We start from the raw sequence: 23,891 nt of genomic DNA on the forward strand, positions 1-23,891 counted from the left end.
CAATATGGAATTAAAAATCAGGCTACTCAGAACTGCTGTCCAGGAGTTTCACCCCGTGGGCTAAATTGTCATGATTATCAGTGGTTTCAAGTTTGTATCTGTCAACTTTTGAAGAGATGATTACAGCTGACAAATTCAATACTTCTGCATTTTCCCGCAGTGTAAACACATTGATTCTCATTGCAAATAGACTCAGGATAACTCCTGATAAAGTCGGGTAGCTGATATGCAGTGCTTACATAGACAAAATGATTAGTCACAGTAAAATAAAAAAAAGACAAAAAAAGTCAATGAAACTACTTGTTTTACAAAACGGGCCACACGGATGAACATTCGTAAAATTCCAATGCAGGCCAACGCTGCCGGCTACACCCCAGTAAGCACGGACCATCACAAGTCTTTTGGGTGTATTATTTTGGCCCTGTCCTGACAAGACTTATGTCCTGGGTCTTTTTTTTTGCTGCGGTCCGGACCTGCCTTGATTTCAACATCTAAACACCGGACCCAATCTGAATCAATCATAGTTTTATTTGTCACATGCACAGGAACAGTGGAATTCTTAACTTTTAATTCTCAGTAATAAAAAAATATTATAATAACAAAACACAAGAAATAAGAAATAAATGAGGAAATTATATACAGGGTCAGTGCCAAATGTACAGGGATACTGGATTATTGAGGTAGATATGTAGGCAGGGATTAGGAGGAAGTGACTGGTAGCAGGATAAATAATGAATAATAATAATAAACAGTATGGCAGCAGCATAAGTGGTGGGTAGGTGTGTATGTAAGTGTAAGTGTGTGGGTGTTAATGTGAGTGTGTGAGTCTGTGTGTGTGCAAGAGTGTCAGTGTAGGCGTGACAGGGCTGTAAACAGGACTGAAAAGTGACTGGTAGCAGGAATATATAAATACTTATGGTAACATACTAATGGTAATTGATACAACGGGTGGGTCTAATCCTTAATGCTGATTGGTTAAAACCGCATTCCAGGCAGTGTCTATTCCACAAGTTACCACCGGCTAAATCTATGACGTTAAAATGCCTATTTACTTTGTTCCATCTGACTGCGCAATCCACTGTCTCATCAGCCCAGCCAGGTAATTTATAAACCTGATCTCCACTATAAAAAGCATCTAGACATTATCTCACATTTCTTTTAGACTAACATTTAGGTTTCAACAGCGGAGATTAGTATAAACCTTGCTGTCTGTCTCCAACATTTTCAACCTTGTTTCAATATTCAAATTCGATCTCCAGCTGTCCCATAGTAATGAACGTGTTGGAAGTCAGGATGAGACAGGCATGCAGCGTTTCTCAGCCAGTCGAAATCATGAATCAGCTGGCATCATTTTTATGGATATATACAAAGAAATGTCAATTGAAAAAAGGTAAAAATGAAACAAAGTGCAGCTAATATGCCGTCTTTCCAGCTTCAGTTAGAAGTGATTGTGCTCGCTGTCTGGCCTAACAACACCCGTGCCAATATATCCTCCAAATACTAGCTTCTCGGGCATTATCCCTTAAATATACATGTAAACAGGAGTAATTGTGACCAGTAGCAGAATAAATAGATAAGATACTAATGGTAATGACAATCAATAATCACTGAACTGCAGAGTAGAGGTAGTAATAAATACAATCAATAATTTTTTTAGCTGCAGGGTAGGGGAGCAGCCCAAACATAGATGTATAAGTTTGGTTCAGATTTGGTAACGTCGGCAGACTGGTCTGGTCTGGCCTATATTTGGCCCAAACATAGACATCTATAATTGGTTCAGATTTGGTCCGGACCGGCCTTGATTTGGACCGGCCTTGATTTCAACCAAATCTGAGCCAATCATAGACATCTAGTTTGACCAGCACAGTACATTACAGTACAGTAGATCACAGTAAAGTATAGTTCAGTACAGTAGAGTACAGTACAACTGTACAGCACAGAAGAGTATAGTCCAGTATAATTGACCCTACTCAAGATGTCTTTTCAACTTTCATTCACAACCGAAAATTAACCTGATTTCATTGACTGGAAAATACGTATTTTCAAAGTAATTCCCAAAAAATATGTTTTTTCAAAATTTCATTCAGAACCTAAAATGAACCTAACTTTATACATTGTTTCAAAGTTATTTTTACTTACTGGGACTATTCTAGTTTCGGAGGACAAATAAACATCTCGCCTAGGGCAGCAGAACAATGGCAAAGGACGGCATATCAGCTTCCAAAATGTTTGTTTGTGACGCAAATGGGCGCGACAGTCAGTCCGATTCGGTAGGCAGTCAGATCTGGCGCTGACACCGGGCCTGCATTCATCAGGTGCCAGAGCAGACCCCTCTCCGTTGCCATGGTTACTCTGCTGTTTATAACAGTGGGCCTCTGCCACAGATTATACCCGTTTCTAGGTTAGGTATGTTCTGTGAGGCCCAGACTGTTAAAGATGTTACCAAATTTGGTTAAACACGCAATTTAAAACACCATTTAAACCATCTTGATTTATGGGTCTAGAGAAAGATGGGACCCACTGGTGTAGGGTATTCATCTACCAGACTAAGAACACGGACGCGTCTGAGAAATGGGAACCCATGCCCGAGGGTTCTAATTCAAACGGAATAATACAAAGGGTGAAATAAGGGCAGGATAAACTGAGAGATCAGAGAATAGGCATTCAAGAGGGCCGAAGGATAGCATAGTCATGTATATACAAACAAACCCACTAGACCAAGGAGGTCAAACTTATTTTGCCCCGGGGGCCACATTTGGTCTAGAGGTCCGCATAGAAAACGGGTTATATTTCCTTGCCGTCAAAATATTCTGAAAATAGTACACTATCCATAGTTTCAAAAAATGTTTGATGCTCCCTGACTGTCCAGTGATTATTAGCGAGCTGGACAGTCAAGAAAACTGCATGAATATGGGTCCATTATCATTTTTTATCATTACACTGTTTTATTATTTTACTCAAACCACCCGCGGGCTGGATTAGACCCCCCGCCGTATGTTTGACATCCCTGCACTCAACATTATTTTTTATGATTTTTTTTTATTTCACCTTTATTTAACCAGGTAGGCCAGTTGAGAACACGCTCTCATTTACAACTGCTACTTGGCCAAGATAAAGCAAAGCAGTGAGACAAAAACAACAACACAGAGTTACACATAACTGAGTTACACAGACTGTTACGCAAAGAGACACCGTCTAGCCTAAATAATAACGGAACACCCACTGGCCATAAGAACCTTGGACTCAAACACACAGAATGCACAAAGCTATACACATTCGCTAAAAACAGAAAAACAAGCTCTGCAGAGGTTTGTAAAGCACAAGCCAAATATATACACCAAAGCGAGAGTACTAAAATAGCTGCATGCTGACTGCAGGGTAAAAAGCCATGCACATATTCTGTTTAATAAGGAGTAACCTCTGCTTGCAGAGATTTATGGGATTTATGTATGTGATCAGACATATATATACACACAGAAACAGACACACACACACACAAATCCACGAGTGAATTGTCCTCACACCACTGAATAGATTGCAACAGAAGAGAACGAAAAGAGAACGAATGGAAAGTGACAAGTGTACTGTGGTCACATTGTGTAGTGTTCTGAATGTGGAGTCCTGCCTAGTGGTCACCAAGGAGATTAAGGGTCAAAGACAAGATTAGCATTAATGGACTTTTCATGATGATTAGGATGATAACGACGACCCTAATCAGCAGGCAAGATAGTAAAGCACAATACATGATAACAACTGTGACATTACAATTGTATGATCTGGGGAATTGATGTGTGTAAAGTAGTTAAGTTTAAATTTTTTATTTTATTTATTTTATTTCACCTTTATTTAACCAGGTAAGCAAGTTGAGAACAAGTTCTCATTTACAATTGCGACCTGGCCAAGATAAAGCAAAGCAGTTCGACACATACAACGACACAGAGTTACACATGGAGTAAAACAAACATACAGTCAATAATACAGTAAAAAAAAAACAAGTCTATATACAATGTGAGCAAATTAGGTGAGAAGGGAGGTAAAGGCAAAAAAGGCCATGGTGGCAAAGTAAATACAATATAGCAAGTAAAACACTGGAATGGTAGTTTTGCAATGGAAGAATGTGCAAAGTAGAAATAAAAATAATGGGGTGCAAAGGAGCAAAATAAATTAAATACAGTTGGGAAAGAGGTAGTTGTTTGGGCTAAATTATAGGTGGGCTATGTACAGGTGCAGTAATCTGTAAGATGCTCTGACAGTTGGTGCTTAAAGCTAGTGAGGGAGATAAGTGTTTCCAATTTAAGAGATTTTTGTAGTTCGTTCCAGTCATTGGCAGCAGAGAACTGGAAGGAGAGGCGGCCAAAGAAAGAATTGGTTTTGGGGGTGACTAGAGAGATATACCTGCTGGAGCGTGTGCTACAGGTGGGAGATGCTATGGTGACCAGCGAGCTGAGATAAGGGGGGACTTTACCTAGCAGGGTCTTGTAGATGACATGGAGCCAGTGGGTTTGGCGACGAGTATGAAGCGAGGGCCAGCCAACGAGAGCGTACAGGTCGCAATGGTGGGTAGTATATGGGGCTTTGGTGACAAAACGGATTGCACTGTGATAGACTGCATCCAATTTGTTGAGTAGGGTATTGGAGGCTATTTTGTAAATGACATCGCCAAAGTCTAGGATTGGTAGGATGGTCAATTTTACAAGGGTATGTTTGGCAGCATGAGTGAAGGATGCTTTGTTGCGAAATAGGAAGCCAATTCTAGATTTAACTTTGGATTGGAGATGTTTGATATGGGTCTGGAAGGAGAGTTTACAGTCTAACCAGACACCTAAGTATTTGTAGTTGTCCACGTATTCTAAGTCAGAGCCGTCCAGAGTAGTGATGTTGGACAGGCGGGTAGGTGCAGGTAGCGATCGGTTGAAGAGCATGCATTTAGTTTTACTTGCATTTAAGAGCAATTGGAGGCCACGGAAGGAGAGTTGTATGGCATTGAAGCTTGCCTGGAGGGTTGTTAACACAGTGTCCAAAGAAGGGCCGGAAGTATACAGAATGGTGTCGTCTGCGTAGAGGTGGATCAGAGACTCACCAGCAGCAAGAGCGACCTCATTGATGTATACAGAGAAGAGAGTCGGTCCAAGAATTGAACCCTGTGGCACCCCCATAGAGACTGCCAGAGGTCCGGACAGCAGACCCTCCGATTTGACACACTGAACTCTATCAGAGAAGTAGTTGGTGAACCAGGCGAGGCAATCATTTGAGAAACCAAGGCTGTCGAGTCTGCCGATGAGGATGCGGTGGTTGACAGAGTCGAAAGCCTTGGCCAGATCAATGAATACGGCTGCACAGTAATGTTTCTTATCGATGGCGGTTAAGATATCGTTTAGGACCTTGAGCGTGGCTGAGGTGCACCCATGACCAGCTCTGAAACCAGATTGCATAGCAGAGAAGGTATGGTGAGATTCGAAATGGTCGGTAATCTGTTTGTTGACTTGGCTTTCGAAGACCTTAGAAAGGCATGGTAGGATAGATATAGGTCTGTAACAGTTTGGGTCAAGAGTGTCCCCCCTTTGAAGAGGGGATGACCGCAGCTGCTTTCAATCTTTGGGAATCTCAGATGACACGAAAGAGAGGTTGAACAGGCTAGTAATAGGGGTGGCAACAATTTCGGCAGATAATTTTAGAAAGAAAGGGTCCAGATTGTCTAGCCCGGCTGATTTGTAGGGGTCCAGATTTTTCAGCTCTTTCAGAACTTCAGCTGAATGGATTTGGGAGAAGGAGAAATGGGGAAGGCTTGGGCGAGTTGCTGTTGGGGGTGCAGTGCTGTTGACCGGGGTAGGAGTTGCCAGGTGGAAAGCATGGCCAGCCGTAGAAAAATGCTTATTGAAATTCTCAATTATGGTGGATTTATCAGTGGTGACAGTGTTTCCTATCTTCAGTGCAGTGGGCAGCTGGGAGGAGGTGTTCTTATTCTCCATGGACTTTACAGTGTCCCAGAACTTTTTGAGTTAGTGTTGCAGGAAGCAAATTTCTGCTTGAAAAAGCTAGCCTTGGCTTTTCTAACTGCCTGTGTATAACGGTTTCTAGCTTCCCTGAACAGCTGCATATCACGGGGCTGTTCGATGCTAATGCAGAACGCCATGGGATGTTTTTGTGTTGGTTAAGGGCAGTCAGGTCTGGGGAGAACCAAGGGCTATATCTGTTCCTGGTTCTAATTTTCTTGAATGGGGCATGTTTATTTAAGATTGTTAGGAAGGCATTTTAAAAAATATCCAGGCATCCTCTACTGACGGGATGAGATCAATATCCTTCCAGGACACCCCGGCCAGGTCGATTAGAAAGGCCTGCTCGCTGAAGTGTTTCAGGGAGCGTTTTACAGTGATGAGTGGAGGTCGTTTGACCGCTGACCCATTACGGATGCAGGCAATGAGGCAGTGATCGCTGAGATCTTGGTTGAAGACAGCAGAGGTGTATTTAGAGGGGAAGTTGGTTAGGATGATATCTATGAGGGTGCCCGTGTTTAAGGCTTTGGGGGTACCTGGTAGGTTCATTGATAATTTGTGTGAGATTGAGGGCATCAAGTTTAGATTGTAGGATGGCTGGGGTGTTAAGCATGTTCCAGTTTAGGTCGCCTAGCAGCACGAGCTCTGAAGATAGATGGGGGCAATCAGTTCACATATGGTGTCCAGAGCACAGCTGGGGGCAGAGGGTGGTCTATAGCAGGCGGCAACGGTGAGAGACTTGTTTTTAGAGAGGTGGATTTTTAAAAGTAGAAGTTCAAATTGTTTGGGTACAGACCTGGATAGTAGGACAGAACTCTGCAGGCTATCTTTGCAGTAGATTGCAACACCGCCCCTTTGGCAGTTCTATCTTGTCTGAAAATGTTGTAGTTTGGAATTAAAATTTCTGAATTTTTGGTGGTCTTCCTAAGCCAGGATTCAGACACAGCTAGAACATCCGGGTTGGCAGAGTGTGCTAAAGCAGTGAAAAGAACAAACTTAGGGAGGAGGCTTCTAATGTTAACATGCATGAAACCAAGGCTATTACGGTTACAGAAGTCATCAAAAGAGAGCGCCTGGGGAATAGGAGTGGAGCTAGGCACTGCAGGGCCTGGATTCACCTCTACATCGCCAGAGGAACATAGGAGGAGAAGAATAAGGGTACGGCTAAAAGCAATAAGAATTGGTCGTCTAGAACGTCTGGAACAGAGAGTAAAAGGAGGTTTCTGGGGGCGATAAAATAGCATCAAGGTATAATGTACAGACAAAGGTATGGTAGGATGTGAATACAGTGGAGGTAAACCTAGGTATTGAGTGATGAAGAGAGATATATTGTCTCTAGAAACATCATTGAAACCAGGAGATGTCATTGCATGTGTGGGTGGTGGAACTAATAAGTTGGATAAGGTATAGTGAGCAGGACTAGAGGCTCTACAGTGAAATAAGCCAATAAACACTAACCAGAACAGCAATGGACAATACATATTGACATTAAGGAGAGGCATCCTTAGTCGAGTGATCAAAAGGGTCCAGGGAGTGGAGAGATTGGTTTGGGGGTCACGGCGATTTAGACAGCTAGCCAGGACATCGGTAGCAAGCTAGCATAGGATGGAGGTCTGTTGTTAGCCACCTCTTGCGTTCCGTCAGTAGATTAGTGGAGTTCCGTGTTGTAGAGGGGATTAGTCCAAATCACACAACAACAAAAAAATAAAAACAATAGATATAGTTATAGAGGCCCAAGAAGAAACATAATTTACATTTAAGTCATTTAGCAGACGCTCTTATCCAGAGCGACTTACAAATTGGTGCATTCACCTTATGACATCCAGTGGAACAGTAGTGCATCTATACAATACATTACAATACATTACAATACAATACAATACATTACATTACAATACAATACATTACAATGCAATACATTACAATGCAATACATTACAATACAATACATTACAATACAATACAATACATTACAATACAATGCATTACAATACATTACAATACAATACAATACATTACAATACAATACATTACAATACATTTACATTTAAGTCATTTAGCAGACGCTCTTATCCAGAGCGACTTACAAATTTGATTATTATTGAATTACAAAGTTGACAGGGGGTATATCATTGAGATGTTTTAGAAGCTATTACAGTGCTTCATATGCACACTCTACGGTACAGTAGCACAGATAGGGCGTGTGTGTTCAGCTCCTACGACATCTCAGACCTTATGTAAGTGACTATTTTGATCTGAAGCACTAAACATGTTTTTGAAAATGAGGCCTCACAGCCAGATAAAGTTTATCTGTAAATCCCTTGAGAGCGAGAGAAAGGGGCAGGCAGGCAGCGTGCTTGCTGGTTGTTTTAATACCTACCGTGTTCTGAACATTTCAATCAGGTGAAAAAATGGAAGCAACCATTTGTAATACAGGGTATTTTATCGTCTCTGACAAAGGAGAAAGAAACCACTTGCAGCATGTGGCCAGTGTTGATGACATCAGCAAAGTTGGGTTAGAGCATCATTTTTTCATGTTAGTTATGAAATACCTATTAGATCATGCTCCATGGGGGGAAAGATAAAGTCTTTCTTAGGCCAGGAATAGCATACAGATTGGATCCTTTTGTGTGTGTGGTTGTGTGCATCAACAACGTCCTCCTCTCTTGTCATATTTGACCCGTTCACGAACAACACATTAAACACTCCAAGGTTATGGCTAAATTAGCATGGAATTCCATTGTAAACCTTGGTGAAAACCCTGCAATGTGTAGGTGTTTAAATAAGGTATGTGTATAACAACAATATCATCGGAGTTAATCCTGCCCTGTCAGAGAAGATATTACGCCGCTCAGGGTGACTAAAGACAGGCAGCCATGAAGAGATTATTAAACTGTTCTTCTCCCATCACCCTGAAATCGCACACTCTCTCTCCCTTTCTCTCCATAGCTCACACCCTCCTGCCTGGCTGCTTGGCTGACTGAGCAAGGACGTGCTCACTCACACCTAGGGTTGCAAACCAGCATTTTCTTATCTTTCAAGGATTTTATGTTATCTATCACAAGACATCTCGTGGCCCTTCTGGGTACTTCAGATTATCACAGGTGTCTGTAATTATCTCTGGCCCTCTGTGTGGCCTTCACATGTAAAATATATGAAATAATTCAATAAGATGATTTTAAAATAGAATGACAAAGTTTAAAACATGATCCTAAATATAGACCATCAACTTAGTGTTCAATATGAGGGTTTCAGCATTAAATATTTGTGTATACTTTTATTATGTCAATATGTATTTGTTAATGTTTTGGTGTCAAACTGGTGGCAGTCAATAGTTGGATGAGTTGCAGAGGTAATTGAAAATAATGCCATTGTTAATTGGATGCTTTTTTTCGTTAATTAGGCCATTTTCTCTTGAACCATATGTTCTACCTACTAGAAACTCAGGGACAATACAGACACATATATAACAAATGAATACTATATACCAACACATTTGTTTCAAGTTATTAAAGTATAAATTACTAAAATTACAATAGATTTCCATAGATTTTCCGTTAATTACCGAAATTGCTGAAGTTGATGGTAGCTTTAGTAAATGATAAGTAGCTTTGCAACACTACTCACACCTCAGTGCCACTGGTTCTCCGTACTACAGCTCCCCTCCCCCTGCCCTGTCGATATCTGTTGTTTAACAAATCTCTGATAGGCTCAAAACGTATCAGGGTAAGCGATCAGATCAGATTATCTGCAGGCATCTGCTAATATTAAAAGTGATCATTTATGATTAGATTTTTATTAGGATCTCCATTAGCGTCAGCTATTCTTTCTGGGGTACGACACATAACAGAAATTGTAATCACACACAGCGTGCTGTTAATTCTCCTGTTGTAGTGAAAAATAATTTGTGTGTGATTGTGACAAGCAAGTCTAGCAATTAGTTTAATTTTGTATAGCTCCTTTCAAAAAATATATGTCAGAGGGCTTGTGATAATTAAACTGAAGACGCAAGCGAAGGTGTTTGTGTGTGCGTGCAAGCACGCTCTTTTCCTCCAGGGCCGAGAGTCTACTATCGTTCATTATCACTTTCAACCAGCAGAAGTAAGTGGACACTGCTAGTGTCTAATAAGTTATCATATCTATTTGATGAGTGATGTGCTGCTGACTCACAGTATCACAGCCGCACACTGAACCTCAAAGCAGTTTTCTTTTCAATGTTGGTTTACACTCCTAATGTTAAGTGATTTGTAAACAGATTTCTGGATAGACTGATCATGTAAGCATGGTTTTTCATTATGTAACGCGATCGGACCAATATGCAGTGTGGTACGTGTTCGTCATGTTTTAATGAACAAAATCCCTGAACACGAAAATACAAAATAACAAATTGAAAGACAGAAACTAAAACCGAAACAGTTCCGTGTGGAACACACAGACACAGAAATCAATCACCCACGAAACACTGGTGGGAAAAGACAACTAACGACACCTGCCTCTGATTGAGAACCATACCAGGCCAAACGCAAAATACAACATAGAAAAACAAACAGACTGCCCACCCCAACTCACCCCCTGACCATACTAAAAAAAGACAAAACAAAGGAACTAAGGTCAGAACGTGACACATCAGGCTTATTGCCTACAAAGGGTTGACTTAAATCTGAGAGGGCAACAGTGAGACTATCCTACTAAATAAATAAACAGACCGATTCCATTTACTCGATCCACACTTACAGTGCCTTGCGAAAGTATTCGGCCCCCTTGAACTTTGCAACCTTTTGCCACATTTCAAGCTTCAAAAATAAAGATATAAAACTGTATTTTTTTGTGAAGAATCAACAACAAGTGGGACACAATCATGAAGTGGAACAACATTTATTGGATATTTTAACAAATCAAAAACTGAAAAATTGGGCGTGCAAAATTATTCAGCCCCTTTACTTTCAGTGCAGCAAACTCTCTCCAGACGTTCAGTGAGGATCTCTGAATGATCCAATGTTGACCTAAATGACTAATGATGATAAATACAATCCACCTGTGTGTAATCAAGTCTCCGTATAAATGCACCTGCACTGTGATAGTCTCAGAGGTCCGTTAAAAGCGCAGAGAGCATCATGAAGAACAAGGAACACACCAGGCAGGTCCGAGATACTGTTGTGAAGAAGTTTAAAGCGGATTTGGATACAAAAAGATTTCCCAAGCTTTAAACATCCCAAGGAGCACTGTGCAAGCGATAATATTGAAATGGAAGGAGTATCAGACCACTGCAAATCTACCAAGACCTGGCCGTCCCTCTAAACTTTCAGCTCATACAAGGAGAAGACTGATCAGAGATGCAGCCAAGAGGCCCATGATCACTCTGGATGAACTGCAGAGATCTACAGCTGAGGTGGGAGACTCTGTCCATAGGACAACAATCAGTCGTATATTGCACAAATCTGGCCTTTATGGAAGAGTGGCAAGAAGAAAGCCATTTCTTAAAGATATCCATAAAAAGTGTTGTTTAAAGTTTGTCACAAGCCACCTGGGAGACACACCAAACATGTGGAAGAAGGTGCTCTGGTCAGATGAAACCAAAATTGAACTTTTTGGCAACAATGCAAAACGTTATGTTTGGCGTAAAAGCAACACAGCTCATCACTCTGAACACACCATTCCCACTGTCAAACATGGTGGTGGCAGCATCATGGTTTGGGCCTGCTTTTCTTCAGCAGGGACAGGGAAGATGGTTAAAATTGATGGGAAGATGGATGGAGCCAAATACAGGACCATTCTGGAAGAAAACCTGATGGAGTCTGCAAAAGACCTGAGACTGGGACGGAGATTTGTCTTCCAACAAGACAATGATCCAAAACATAAAGAAAAATCTACAATGGAATGGTTCAAAAATAAACATATCCAGGTGTTAGAATGGCCAAGTCAAAGTCCAGACCTGAATCCAATCGAGAATCTGTGGAAAGAACTGAAAACTGCTGTTCACAAATGCTCTCCATCCAACCTCACTGAGCTCGAGCTGTTTTGCAAGGAGGAATGGGAAAACATTTCAGTCTCTCGATGTGCAAAACTGATAGAGACATACCCCAAGCGACTTACAGCTGTAATCGCAGCAAAAGGTGGCGCTACAAAGTATTAATTTAAGGGGGCTGAATAATTTTGCACACCCAATTTTTCAGTTTTTGATTTGTTTAAAAAAATTGAAATATCCAATAAATGTCGTTCCACTTCATGATTGTGTCCCACTTGTTGTTGATTCTTCACAAAAAAATACAGTTTTATATCTTTATGTTTGAAGCCTGAAATGTGGCAAAAGGTCGCAAAGTTCAAGGGGGCCGAATACTTTCGCAAGGCACTATACATGCCAGTCCCAGAGTTGAAAATCGGAGCATTCCAAATGAGACGATTACTGTTCCCTGCCCCATTAGCAGTACTGTGTTAGTAAATAATTCACAGCTGAGCCTGTGTGTGTGTGTTTTTTACCAGCCTTAGGTGGTAATAGGTGGATCACTATTCAGTCCTAATTACACAATGAGCTGATACCTGGCCCTGGCTGCTCTGTCCAACAGGTAGGTCCTGTATGTGGCAAGACAGACTCCTTAAGAGCATTCAGGCATTCAATACTGTTGTGAATGTGGACGATGTTCTCTCCTAAGAATGATTTTTCCTCGTAACAAACATTACACTACACCCACCTCAAAAATACTTCCATCGTGTAATGGAAATGTGGGTGTGTGTTTTCATAGGCCACAGATGTGGGGTGTTCGTCTGTTACTCCCCCTTTGATCCAGATGGTGTAAGTGTTTATTTCCCTAGTGCTCTACCCTACTTTGAGGGCAAGCCCGGGGGACGTCTGTGCTTGTCTCCAACGGGAGAGAGAAAGGGGGGCTATAGAGTTTGTGAGAGAGAGAGGAGGTGGGAGAGAGGGACGAGGTGATTAAAAGCAAAGGTACCAACACAAACCATTTTAGCAGTTTTCCCATACACTAGTGCCTCCCAGAGTCAAATATTTTTGAATCCTTAATTGAAACAATAACAAAGTGGACACCCCAGCTCTGTTTTGGTAAAAAGCTAAGAGATGGGCCTGGAGAAATTTAACCACTCTCAAATTCATAGACCGAGCTATGGATGCAAGGATTGATCATCCATGATATCAAAATGACGTATTGAGGCAATACAGAGTTTGTTTACATTTACGTTGTTTACAAACAAGCTTATATTTTAGGTTCTGATGGGGGTATGACAGTTGATCTAAGTTCATGAGGCGTTTATAAGTTATATTCTTTAAGAATCAATGTAGCAATTAACGATTCTGGATGTAATATATGGCTCTGGTGCCTCCTAGAATTTCATGTTTATTGCTGTGGGATGTCAGCTAACAGAGGAACAAGCTTTTGACAGTTTCCGCCCACCTGCTACAGTAAATTACTGTATAGTGATAGAACTGAGCTAAGTGTTTGAACAAATCACTTAGAATTCACCTAGCTAAAGACATACTGATTGTCTCAAGGGAAAAAACAAATACCAATTTCACACAGTCCCAGTCTGAGGTAGAATTCTTCACAGTTTCAAAAGAGGGACATGTGAATGTTGCATCCCCACACAAAACAGCCTGAGCTGTGTTAAAGTGGAGAGATAAGAAAGAAAGCCAATACTGATTGAATAGGCAGGCGTTAGTTAGATTTTTTTTCTCTCTCTCTCTATTGACTCTTCGGTAGCAGATCCCAGAGGATCCATCAGTAGCCACCAGGTTCATTAGAAAGTCATATGTTTCCATGGCAACCAGCTTTTGACTTTCACGAATTCACTGATTTTACATATCAATGTCATTTCTGAGGATATAAAGCTGAGGCATTTGTTATCGGTCGACACGGTCAACAAAATAGTTGACGTCTAAAATGGGCTAATGTGATCTAATGTGCACCGAGCTCTTAAAAACACAATGGAATTGACACATTCCGCACATGCAGGAATTTTTATGTATTTCTAATTTCACAATGGAAAAACTTTGCCTTGAGCCAAGCACATCAAGCAAATCAACATGTCACACTGCTGCAGTGTTACCCTGATGTACCCTAACCCTCTCTCCTGGCATGAATCAGGAAGACCTTTATAGGTACACTGACATGAAATGCTGCCTATTCTTTGTGACAACCTTAGGGGGATGACCTGTTGTACAACAACAAAAAACACCATGTTCATTGTATTTATTGGAAGTTGGAGAACAAAGACATTCGGAATGACGACAAGGAAGGAAGCAGCTGCGGCTAACCGTTCCCAAAAAGCTGCCCTGTTTTCGTGAATTATTATCCAGAAAGCTAAAAAGAGGTCGGAGCATCTCTCTCAAGCCATGGCCAGAGAAAACAGACGTGGCCTTCTGGGTCAGCGGCCGTTGTCTTTGGGACTGCTCTGCTTTGTTGTGGTAGCAGTTCTGTACCTCACGATAAATCTAACACAGCCCCCGGGCCAAACTCAATGAAGCCTTTGTGTAAGAGGCTCAGTGCTGTGTAATACAGCATATAGCAAAGACTGGATCGGGCTTACAGGAGCCAAATGCATCTCTGCCCACCTAGCCCCCGCTTTTCAGACACAGATGTGCTCCCAGCAGCCAAGCATAAAAACTTTGAGAAACGTGAGAAATAATACATAATATCAAAATACAATTACAGGTGCAGCAGGAAGGCCCGTGAATGTAGGCTAGGGAACTTCTGTTCACATTGTGAACCCTTTCAAGTCTCTTTTTTTTTGTTATTTATTTACAGCTGAGAGCAGCATAAAGTAAACAGCCTAGATGGGAGATCTTGAGACGGGTGACAACACGCCAGAGTGACAGCTGGAGTGGTGTTGCGCAACACCTTGGGGACACGGGTATGGAGGTCAACTTAAACAGCATTTCCCTCGCAGCTCTCTTGGGCTCTTTTTCTGAAGGGATTTTTTTTTTTTTTTTTTTACCTGACAGACTGACAGACAAAGTGCCTCCCTCCATGAGCGTCCCTCTGGAAAAATGTGTCACCCCAAACGCACACTTTTCTGTCCCACATTCCATCTCTTTCTTTCGGGACCAAAGCCTTTGAACTCAAACCCTTTCATTGTCTTTGTCTGGTCTCTCACTCATGTGGTTTTCAGTCACAGTAGTGTCAGGGGCCAGGGAAATACAGGTGTATGTCATGCCACACTGCTGAACGTAAAGCTAAACTTCAACAGTAACAGAGAGCAACATGAATAGGATTAGTGCCAGCTTCACTTCCAGAGTCCCTCTGTACTATGTTTAGTAGACGTGTTTTTGTGTAATACGAAAAAAAGTTTGTGAGAACCAACTACAAAACTCGACTTTTGTTACAAATTCTTACGCTGGGATCAGATGAATCCTAGAGCCCAATAAATTATATAATAATATTCATACAACCCACCCAGAGTTAAGCTCCACTGCGGTTGAGCTGGTGTTTTTAATCTAACCACTGACAATACCAGGATTATAATCCTACTCTGCTGGATCAGTACAGTCAGAAACCATTCTTTCAAAATCTCACCACAGCAGCTTTACTAACTTACCCTAGAGCCATAAAGGAGAAAGTTCATATTACATGCATACTGTATAAAAACAACAACAATAATGCATAATACACAGCTGATACTGCACTATTCACCATGCATGGCTTCCAGAGAGCCCACCTGGACAGCCTCTCACATTAACAATTAAAAGAGGATGAGCAACCTGATCTCTCCAATGGACTAGTCACTAGAGGAGCACAGACAGGGAGAATAAAGCCAAGCCAAGAGGGATAGGGCACCAGGGTATCATGTGGGGCCATCTTGAGGAGAGAGAAGGGGGGGGGGGTTGCAGAGAGTGGGTCTGAGTGGTGGGTGGTGGCATGGCAACTAAAAATCAGTTAGAGGGTCTCTCTATTTCCAAATGCACAATTTGAGGAGTCGCTTTCCACGAATAACCAGCAAAACACACCTACTACTGTAACAGGTGCCCAACGGTTAGGTAATCTCTCCCATTTAAATAAAGGGCTCATCAAGATAGACCAACAGCATTGGACTATGAAGGGTTTATATGCCGAAGGGTTTATATTTGGAACATTACAATAGGGAAATAAAGGTATGAGCGCCAGAGGGCAAGGTGAGGCCAAGCAACCAGATGCAGTTCAGCCCCAGCAGTCATCAGGACATAATTCTCTGCCTCTGGCCCTTTGACACACAGACAGACCTGAGTTTCGTCTTCAGAGATTCTATCATGCCCATAAACTAAACCCATATTCACTCCCAGTCTGACCTGCTCTGAGTTGGAATTATTTTTATGAAGCTAGTCAAGAGAAAATGGTACATAATACCAATAGCATCATAACAGTCATTGAATAGCAGTCATGGAGTGGTCCCCCCCCCCCTGTAGAATGACAGACAGTGAGCTCTCCTCTAACAGACTTTCCTGAAACTGAAGTTGCATCGCAGTATTGTATCTATCATCATGAAGTCTTGGTTTACACTGTGCCCCAAGGTGAAGAAAGCCGAGAAGATACTTACAAATGATATTGATACATTCAAGTCTTTGTTTTCCACTTAGACAGAAAAAATGTAAGGCATGCTCTGGGTGTTTTCTTGATGCATTTTTTTTGACTGTGTGTTGTGGTGGACTTGTAGATTTAACATACCATGTGTAATAAAAGCATTATGAAGATATCCAAATGAGCATCACTGAGAGAATCTGACCTAGTAGGCTGATAAGTCAAATACTGTACAGACATGTAACAAAGTTAAACTAGAAAACTGGCACTGGTTGGTTGTCATCAAGTTTCAGGATTTCAACTGTGTCATTCTCATGCTTTTGTTTGGATGGAAATCCCCTAAAGCATCATTTCAGATTTAATTCACGACCAGAAATAAAGTAATTGAGACTATCAAAAGGCACTTACATAGCTAAGATACTCACCATATTTCTTTACAGCCCTTGGGGCCTGTATTTTGTTTCACAGAGAGTTCACAGCAAATTACAGTAGAAGCCTGGGCTACTTTTTGGGCTCCTGGTCAGCTACCAATAGCCAAATGTATCCTCAAGAGACACCTTCATGGTCGGGTAACCTGTAGCTTTGGGCTTTCTGTTAATAAACGACACATTGTACTTGTTGATACATTTAGAAATGAGTCAAAAACACAGATACCAGAATCCAACAACTGCATACTTCAGTCAAAGTAGAAGCACAGAGTCTTGAAAGCCTCACGCAGCGCAATGACAGACCACTTATTAAAGGATGGCTACCTGTCAACCGCATAACCTGACAAGCAGAGGAGCGCGTGGAAAGGGATCTTCTCTTACCTTTATTCCTTGTTGTTGAGTGGTTAACGTCAATTTGGTCTCATCCAACAGTAAAACTTCACAATAAAACTCCTCCTGGGGAGCACAGAAGCAACTCATGTCTTTCTTTTTACGGGAGGGGGGGGGGGGGGATAAAGCAACACTGCACTGACTTAGCGGACTTCTGTCAATTCAATGATAAAATAATGGACTAATGCTGGTACTAAATAAAAGTCAAATTCATCATATGGTTTTCTTCAATAAAACACTCCTTAGCCAGTCCTTGTATTGTCTATGATCTGCAAAAAAAAGACAGAACCATTAAAATTATTGAATTATCAGAATACATTTCATTAAAACTAACCTTTCAAAATAAGGATTCAAGCAGCCTTTAGGGCAATATACTTGTCACAATACTGTAAAAATGCTTAGAATAAAATTACAATGTAGTTTTATAAGGTTCCCAATAGGCTACACACCTTTGTGCTCTATCCAAAATAATTGCGAAACCTTGGCTTGCAGCTTATTCTTTCAACAAATCAGCCTCCATTAAATGTTGAGCTTTGGGTACAGTATGTGAAGCCTACTTCTTTATAAACCGTAGTTTATAGTTATTTCATTTTCATTAAAAACTGGATAACTCCCGGACCGCAAGGTTCCTTCCTTTTATTGTGTTCAATAAACACGAGTTATGCGCTCTTCACTGCCCTCCAGCTCCAATATTCATAGATATGCAAGAAAAATAGGAATTCCTTTCAGTGTGATCCGCTTTTTGATCTCCAAGTCTTTAATTTTTATTTGTCTTATATCTGGCAATCCTACTAAAAGTGAAGACAGAGGCTTAGCCTGCACCTGTCCCGTCGGCTTAGAAAAATGAGGCAAAATCTCGCCACTCTTCAGCAATGCAGACAGCCCGTTGCTAAGGAGCGGTGCCCATCTCTCACGACAAAGCTTCCCGACACAAAATGACTCCGCCCTTCTGGACTTTCCACCAATTGAAGCCATACCGACAATATATATTCATAGATGATACACTCATGCCACCTGTTGGAGATTTGCAAACTGGTCTCTCTATCTCTGTATATCAAATCAAAAGTTATTTGTCACATGCGCCAAATACAACAGGTTTAGACCTTACCGTGAAATGCTTATTTACAAGCCCTTAACCAACAATGCAGCTGTAAGAACATAGAGTTAAGAAAATAAATACGAAAGAAACTAAAGTAAAATAAATAAATGAAGCAACACAATAAAATAACAATAATGAGGTTATTTTCAGGGGTTACCCATACAGAGTCCAGGGCCTTTCTCTGACACCGCCTAGTATATAGGTCCTGGATGGCAGGAACTTTGAGGATCTGGGGACCCATGGCAAATCTTTTCAGTCTCCTGAGGGGGAAAAGGTGTTGTTATGCCCTCTTCACAACTTTCTTGGTGTGTTTGGACAACGATAGTTTGTTGGTGATGTGGACACCAAGGAACTTGAAACTCTCAACCCGCTCCACGGCAGCCCCGTTGATGTGAATGGGGGCGTGTTCGGCCCTCCTTTTCCTGTAGTCCACGATCATCTCTTTTGTCTCACTCACGTTGAGGGAGGTTGTTGTCCTGGCACCACACTGCCAGGTCTCTGACCTCCTCCCTATAGGCTGTTTCATCATTGTCGGTCATCAGGCCTACCACTGTTGTGTGTAAGTTAAGTAAACTTAATTATGGTGTTGGAGTCGTGGGTGAACATGGAGTGCAGGAGGGGACTAAACACACACCCCTGTGGTGCCCCCGTGTTGAGGATAAGCGTTGCAGTTGTGTTGTAGCCTACCCTTATCACCTGGGGGTGGCCCGTCAGGAAGTCCAGGATCCAGTTGCAGAGGAAGGTGTTTTGTCCCAGGGTCCTTAGCTTAGTGATGAGCTTTGTGGTTACCATTTGTGTTGAATGCTGAGCTGTAGTCAATTAACAGCATTCTCACATAGGTGTTCCTTTTGTCCTGATGGGAAAGGGCAATGTGGAATGCGATTTAGATTGCATTCATCTGTGGATCTGTTGGGGCGGTAAGCAAATTGGAGGGGGTCTAGGGTTTCCGGGATAATGGTGTTGATGTGAGCCATGACCAGCCTTTCAAAGCACTTCATGGCTACCAAAGTGAGTGCTACGGGACAGTAGTAATTTAGGCAGGTTACCTTCATTTCTTGGTTACAGGGACTATGGTGGTCTGCTTGAAACATGTAGGTACACAGACTCAGTCAGGGAGAGGTTGAAAATGTCAGTGAAGTGACTTGCCAGTTGGTGTGCGCATGCTCTGAGTACACATCCTGGTAATCTGTCTGGCCCCAGGCCTTGTGAATGTCGACCTGTCAAAAAAGTCTTGCTCACATAGGCTACGGAGAGCGTGATCACACAGTCATCTGGAACAGCTGGTGCTCTCATGCATGCTTCAGTGTTGCTTGCCTCGAAGCAAGCATAAAAGGCATTTCGGTCGTCTGGTAGACTCTCGTCACTGGGCAGCTCGCGGCTGGGTTTCCCTTTGTAGTCCGCAATCCGACGACCATCACAGCCAGTGTAGTTGGATTCAATCTTAGTCCTGTATTGACGCTTCGCCTGTTTGATGGTTCGTCTGAGGGCATAGCGGGATTTCTTATAAGTGTCCAGATTAGTGTCCCGCTCCTTGAAAGCTGCAGCCTTCAAGTGCGGATGTTGCCTGTAATCCGTGGCTTCTGGTTGGGATATATACATATGTTCACTGTGGTGACAACGTTGTCGATGCACTTATTGATGAAGCCGGTGACTGAGATGGTATACTCCTCAATGCCATTGGATGAATCGCAGAACATATTCCAGTCTGTGCAAGCAAAACAGTTCTGTAGCATAGCATTCGTGTCATCTGACCACTTCCGTATTGAGGGAGTCACTGGTTTTTGCTTGTAAGCAGGAATCAGGAGGATAGAATTATGGTCATATTTTCCTAATGGAGGGTGAGGGAGAGCTTTGTACGCATCTCTGTATGTGGAGTAAAGGTGGGCTAGAGTTTTCCCCTCTGGTTTCACATGTGACACAGTGGTAGACATTAGGTAAAGGGGATTTAGGTTGCCTGCATTAAAGTCTTCGGGCCACTAGGAGCGCCGCTTAGGGATGAGCATTTTCTTGTTTGCTTAAGGCCTTATACAACTCGTTGAGTGCGGTCTTAGTGCCAGTGTCGGTCTGTGGTGGTAAATAGACGACAACAAAAAATATAGATGAAAAGTCTTGGTATGGTCTACAGTTTATCATGAGGTACTCTACCTCAGGCGAGCAATACCATGAGACTAACTTAGTATTAGACATTGCGCACCAGCTGTTATTCACAAATAGACATACAAGTGCCTTGCAAAAGTATTCATCCCCCTTGGCATTTTTCCTATTTTGTTGCATTACAACCTGTAATTTAAATAGATTTGTATTTGGAATTTATGTAATGGACATACACAAAATAGTCCAAATTGGTTAAGGGAAATTAAAAACACAACTTGAAGCCTCCTTGAAGCCAATTGCCTTCAGAAGTCACCCAATTAGTTAAATAAAGTCCACCTGTGTTCAATCTGTCACATGATCTGTCACATGATCTCAGTATATATACACACATGTTCTGAAAGGCCCAAGAGTCTGCAACACCACTAAGCAAGGGGCACCACCAAGCAAGGGGCACCACCAAGCAAGGGGCACCACCAAGCAAGTGGCACCATGAAGACCAAGGAGCTCTCCAAACAGGTCAGGGACAAAGTTGTGGAGAACTACAGATCGGGGTTGGGTTATAAAAACATATCTGAAACTTTTAACATCCCACAGAGCACCATTAAATCCATTATTAAAAAATGGAAAGAATATGGCACCACAACAAACCTGCCGAGAGGGCCACCCACCAAAGCTCACTGACCAGGCAATGAGGGTATTAATCAGAGGCAACAAAGAGACCAAAGATAACCCTGAAGGAGCTGCAAAGCTCCACAGTGGAGATTGGAGTATCTATCCATAGGACCACTTTAAGCCGTACACTCCACAGAGCTGGGCTTTACAGAAGAGAGGCCAGACAAAAAGCCATTGCTTAAAGAAAAAAATAATCAAACATGTTTGGTGTTCGCCAAAAGTCACTTGGGAGACTTTTCAAACATATGAAAGAAGGTACTCTGGTCTGATGGCTTTATGGCCATCAAGGAAAACACTATGTCTGGTGCAAACCCAACACCTCTCATCACCCTGAGAATACCATCCCCACAGTGAAGCATGATGGTGGCAGCATCATGCTGTGGGGATATTTTTCCTCGACAGTGACTGGGAAACTGGTCAGAATTGAAGGATGGCGCTAAATACAGGGACATTATTGAGGGAAACCTGTTTCAGTCTTCCAGAGATTTGAGACTGGGACGGCGGTTCACCTTCCAGCAGGACAATGACCCTAAGCATACTGCTAAAGCAACACTTGAGTGGTTTAAGGGGAAACATTTAAATGTCTTGGAATGGCCTAGTCAAAGCCCAGACCTCAATCCAATTGAGAATCTGTGGTATGACTTAAAGACTGCTGTACACCAGTGGAACCCTTCCAACGTGAAGGAGCTGGAGCAGTTTTGCATTGAAGAATGGGCAAATATCCCAGTGGCTATATTTGCCAAGCTTATAGAGACATACTCCAAGAGATTTTCAGCTGTAATTGCTGCAAAAGTTGTCTCTACAAAGTATTGACTTGGGGGGGGGGTTATTTGTTTCACAATAAAACATATTTTGCATCTTCAAAGTGGTAGGCATGTTGTGTAAATCAAATGATACCATATCATCCCCCCTAAAAATCTATTTTAATTCCAGGTTGTAAGGCAACAAAATAGGAAGAATTCCAAGAGGGGTGAATACTTTAGCAAGCCACTGTACTTGAGGGAAACCTGTCATTCTTCCAAAGATTTGAGACTGGGACGAAGGTTCCCCTTCCAGCAGGACAATGACCTTTCATCTTACCGGACATAGCTGCTCTGTCCTGCTGATGCACAGAAAACCCAGCCAACTGTATATGATCCGCGGCATCGTTCAGACACAACTTGGTGAAACATAAGATATTACAGTTTTTAATGTCCGATTGGCAGGATAGTCTCAAACGGAACTCATTCAGTTTATTCTCCAGTGATTGCACATTGGCCAATAGAACGGATGGTAGAGGCAGGTTACCCAGTCTCCGACAAAATCTCACAAGCACCCTGATCTTGGCCCCCTGTATTTACTTATTTTCTTCATGCAAACATTATATCCTTCGCGGAAGACTTCTTCTTTGAGGTGAGTAATCGCTGTTCTGATATCCAGAAGCTATTTTCATTCATAAGAGACAGTAGCATCAACATTATGTACAAAATAAGTTACAAACAATGTGAAAAACACAAAAAATATCACAATTGGTTAGGAGCCCGTAAAACAGCAGCCATCCCCTCCGGCTTTTTCTCTCTCTCTCTCTCTCTCTCTCGCCATTGGCAGGCTATATATAATTTAAAATGCCAAGCCACTACACATTCTTTTTTTTTAGAGCAAGTGCTACCTTGATTTATCCTGACCTCTGGTGGTTGGTCTTTGCCAATGCCTGCGTAATAAAGAGAGTTAGTAAGCAAAAGTTGTTGATTGCAGTTTTGCACAATGTCAAGAAATATGTAAGAGTAGGCTATTTCTTCATTGTCATTAAGTTGTTCTATTCACTGGGCTTATTGTCAATAAGTTATCCTTCTCATCCATTCATGATTCCATTTCAATATACTGTATGATCAGAGGAGTATACACAAACATGCAGGGATTAAGCTTTTCCTCTTTTTCAGATAAGGGTGTAGATGTGTAATATGTGTCAAAGATGGACTAATGTATGTCAAGTACTTCTGTGTGTAGTTGTTATAGCCTAATATGAATTGGCCTACTGTATTCATACTATAACAACAAAGACGTCCTTGACATGCAGAATACACAATTGAATAAAAGGTCATTGTTGTCACTTGCCAGTAAAATGTGTTAGGCAGACCTACATGCTTTCAATGACTTTCGCTGAAAGTGGGTCAGTGGGCCTAGTGCCATATTTAAATCAAGTAGACTGGTAGGCCTAGGCTTCCCTTTTTTTCTGACCACACAGATATCAGATCGACAAGAAAAATGTAAATACTTTATATGTAAACAAAGTCAATCTCAGATGTTGTTTTCTTTCTCACGGCCCGAGGGCGGGTACCCTTTGCGCGTCATCATCAAGCATGCGCGCATGCTGACAGTACAGACAACATGGCATAACGAAGGAAGCAAGCAAGCGTACGACGAAAAAAAGAAGCGGAGGAAGACACAAAAGAAAAAGTTTACTTAAGAGTCTGAAGAGTGTGTAGCAACGTTTATAATGGACCCTCGTTTAAAGTTAGTTTCGCGGTTTCGATAGACTTTTCACCCTGGAGCGCGTCTCTATAAACGTATTGGTGCAGAGAGGAGCGAATGTTGATACAGGTAAGACCATTTACCTAAGCTAAATGTTAGCTCGCTATTTTAGTTCATTAGTTGGCGAACAAGCTGCTAACATTAGTCATTAGCTAGGAGGCAGCCTGTTGTTTTGACTGGAACAAAACTGCACATTAATCTGG

General features: G+C 41.9%; 2 protein-coding genes across 4 annotated transcripts in view; one reads left to right on the top strand and one right to left on the bottom strand.

Annotated features, from left to right (window-relative positions):
- The window catches only part of LOC115126979 (band 4.1-like protein 4), an 88,775-nt gene extending 71,347 nt beyond the window's left edge, over window positions 1-17,428 (bottom strand). For 2 of the 3 annotated variants that reach the window (XM_029656640.2, XM_065017634.1), the window contains exon 1: window positions 17,304-17,428. In XM_029656640.2, the coding sequence (XP_029512500.1) occupies window positions 17,304-17,402 (99 nt within the window). In that variant the 5' untranslated portion in view covers window positions 17,403-17,428. Of the gene's footprint in view, window positions 1-16,919; window positions 17,086-17,303 lie in introns of all 3 variants that reach the window. The other variant, XM_029656634.2, reaches the window with a different exon arrangement.
- A 6,120-nt stretch (window positions 17,429-23,548) lies between these two features.
- The window catches only part of LOC115127012 (adenomatous polyposis coli protein-like), a 55,379-nt gene continuing 55,036 nt past the window's right edge, over window positions 23,549-23,891 (top strand). The window contains exon 1 of the mRNA XM_029656654.2: window positions 23,549-23,757. The gene's annotated coding sequence lies outside the window, so the exon portion shown is untranslated. The remainder of the gene's footprint in view (window positions 23,758-23,891) is intronic.

Source organism: Oncorhynchus nerka, linkage group LG4 (genome assembly GCF_034236695.1).
Source record: "Oncorhynchus nerka isolate Pitt River linkage group LG4, Oner_Uvic_2.0, whole genome shotgun sequence".
NCBI lineage: Eukaryota > Metazoa > Chordata > Actinopteri > Salmoniformes > Salmonidae > Oncorhynchus > Oncorhynchus nerka.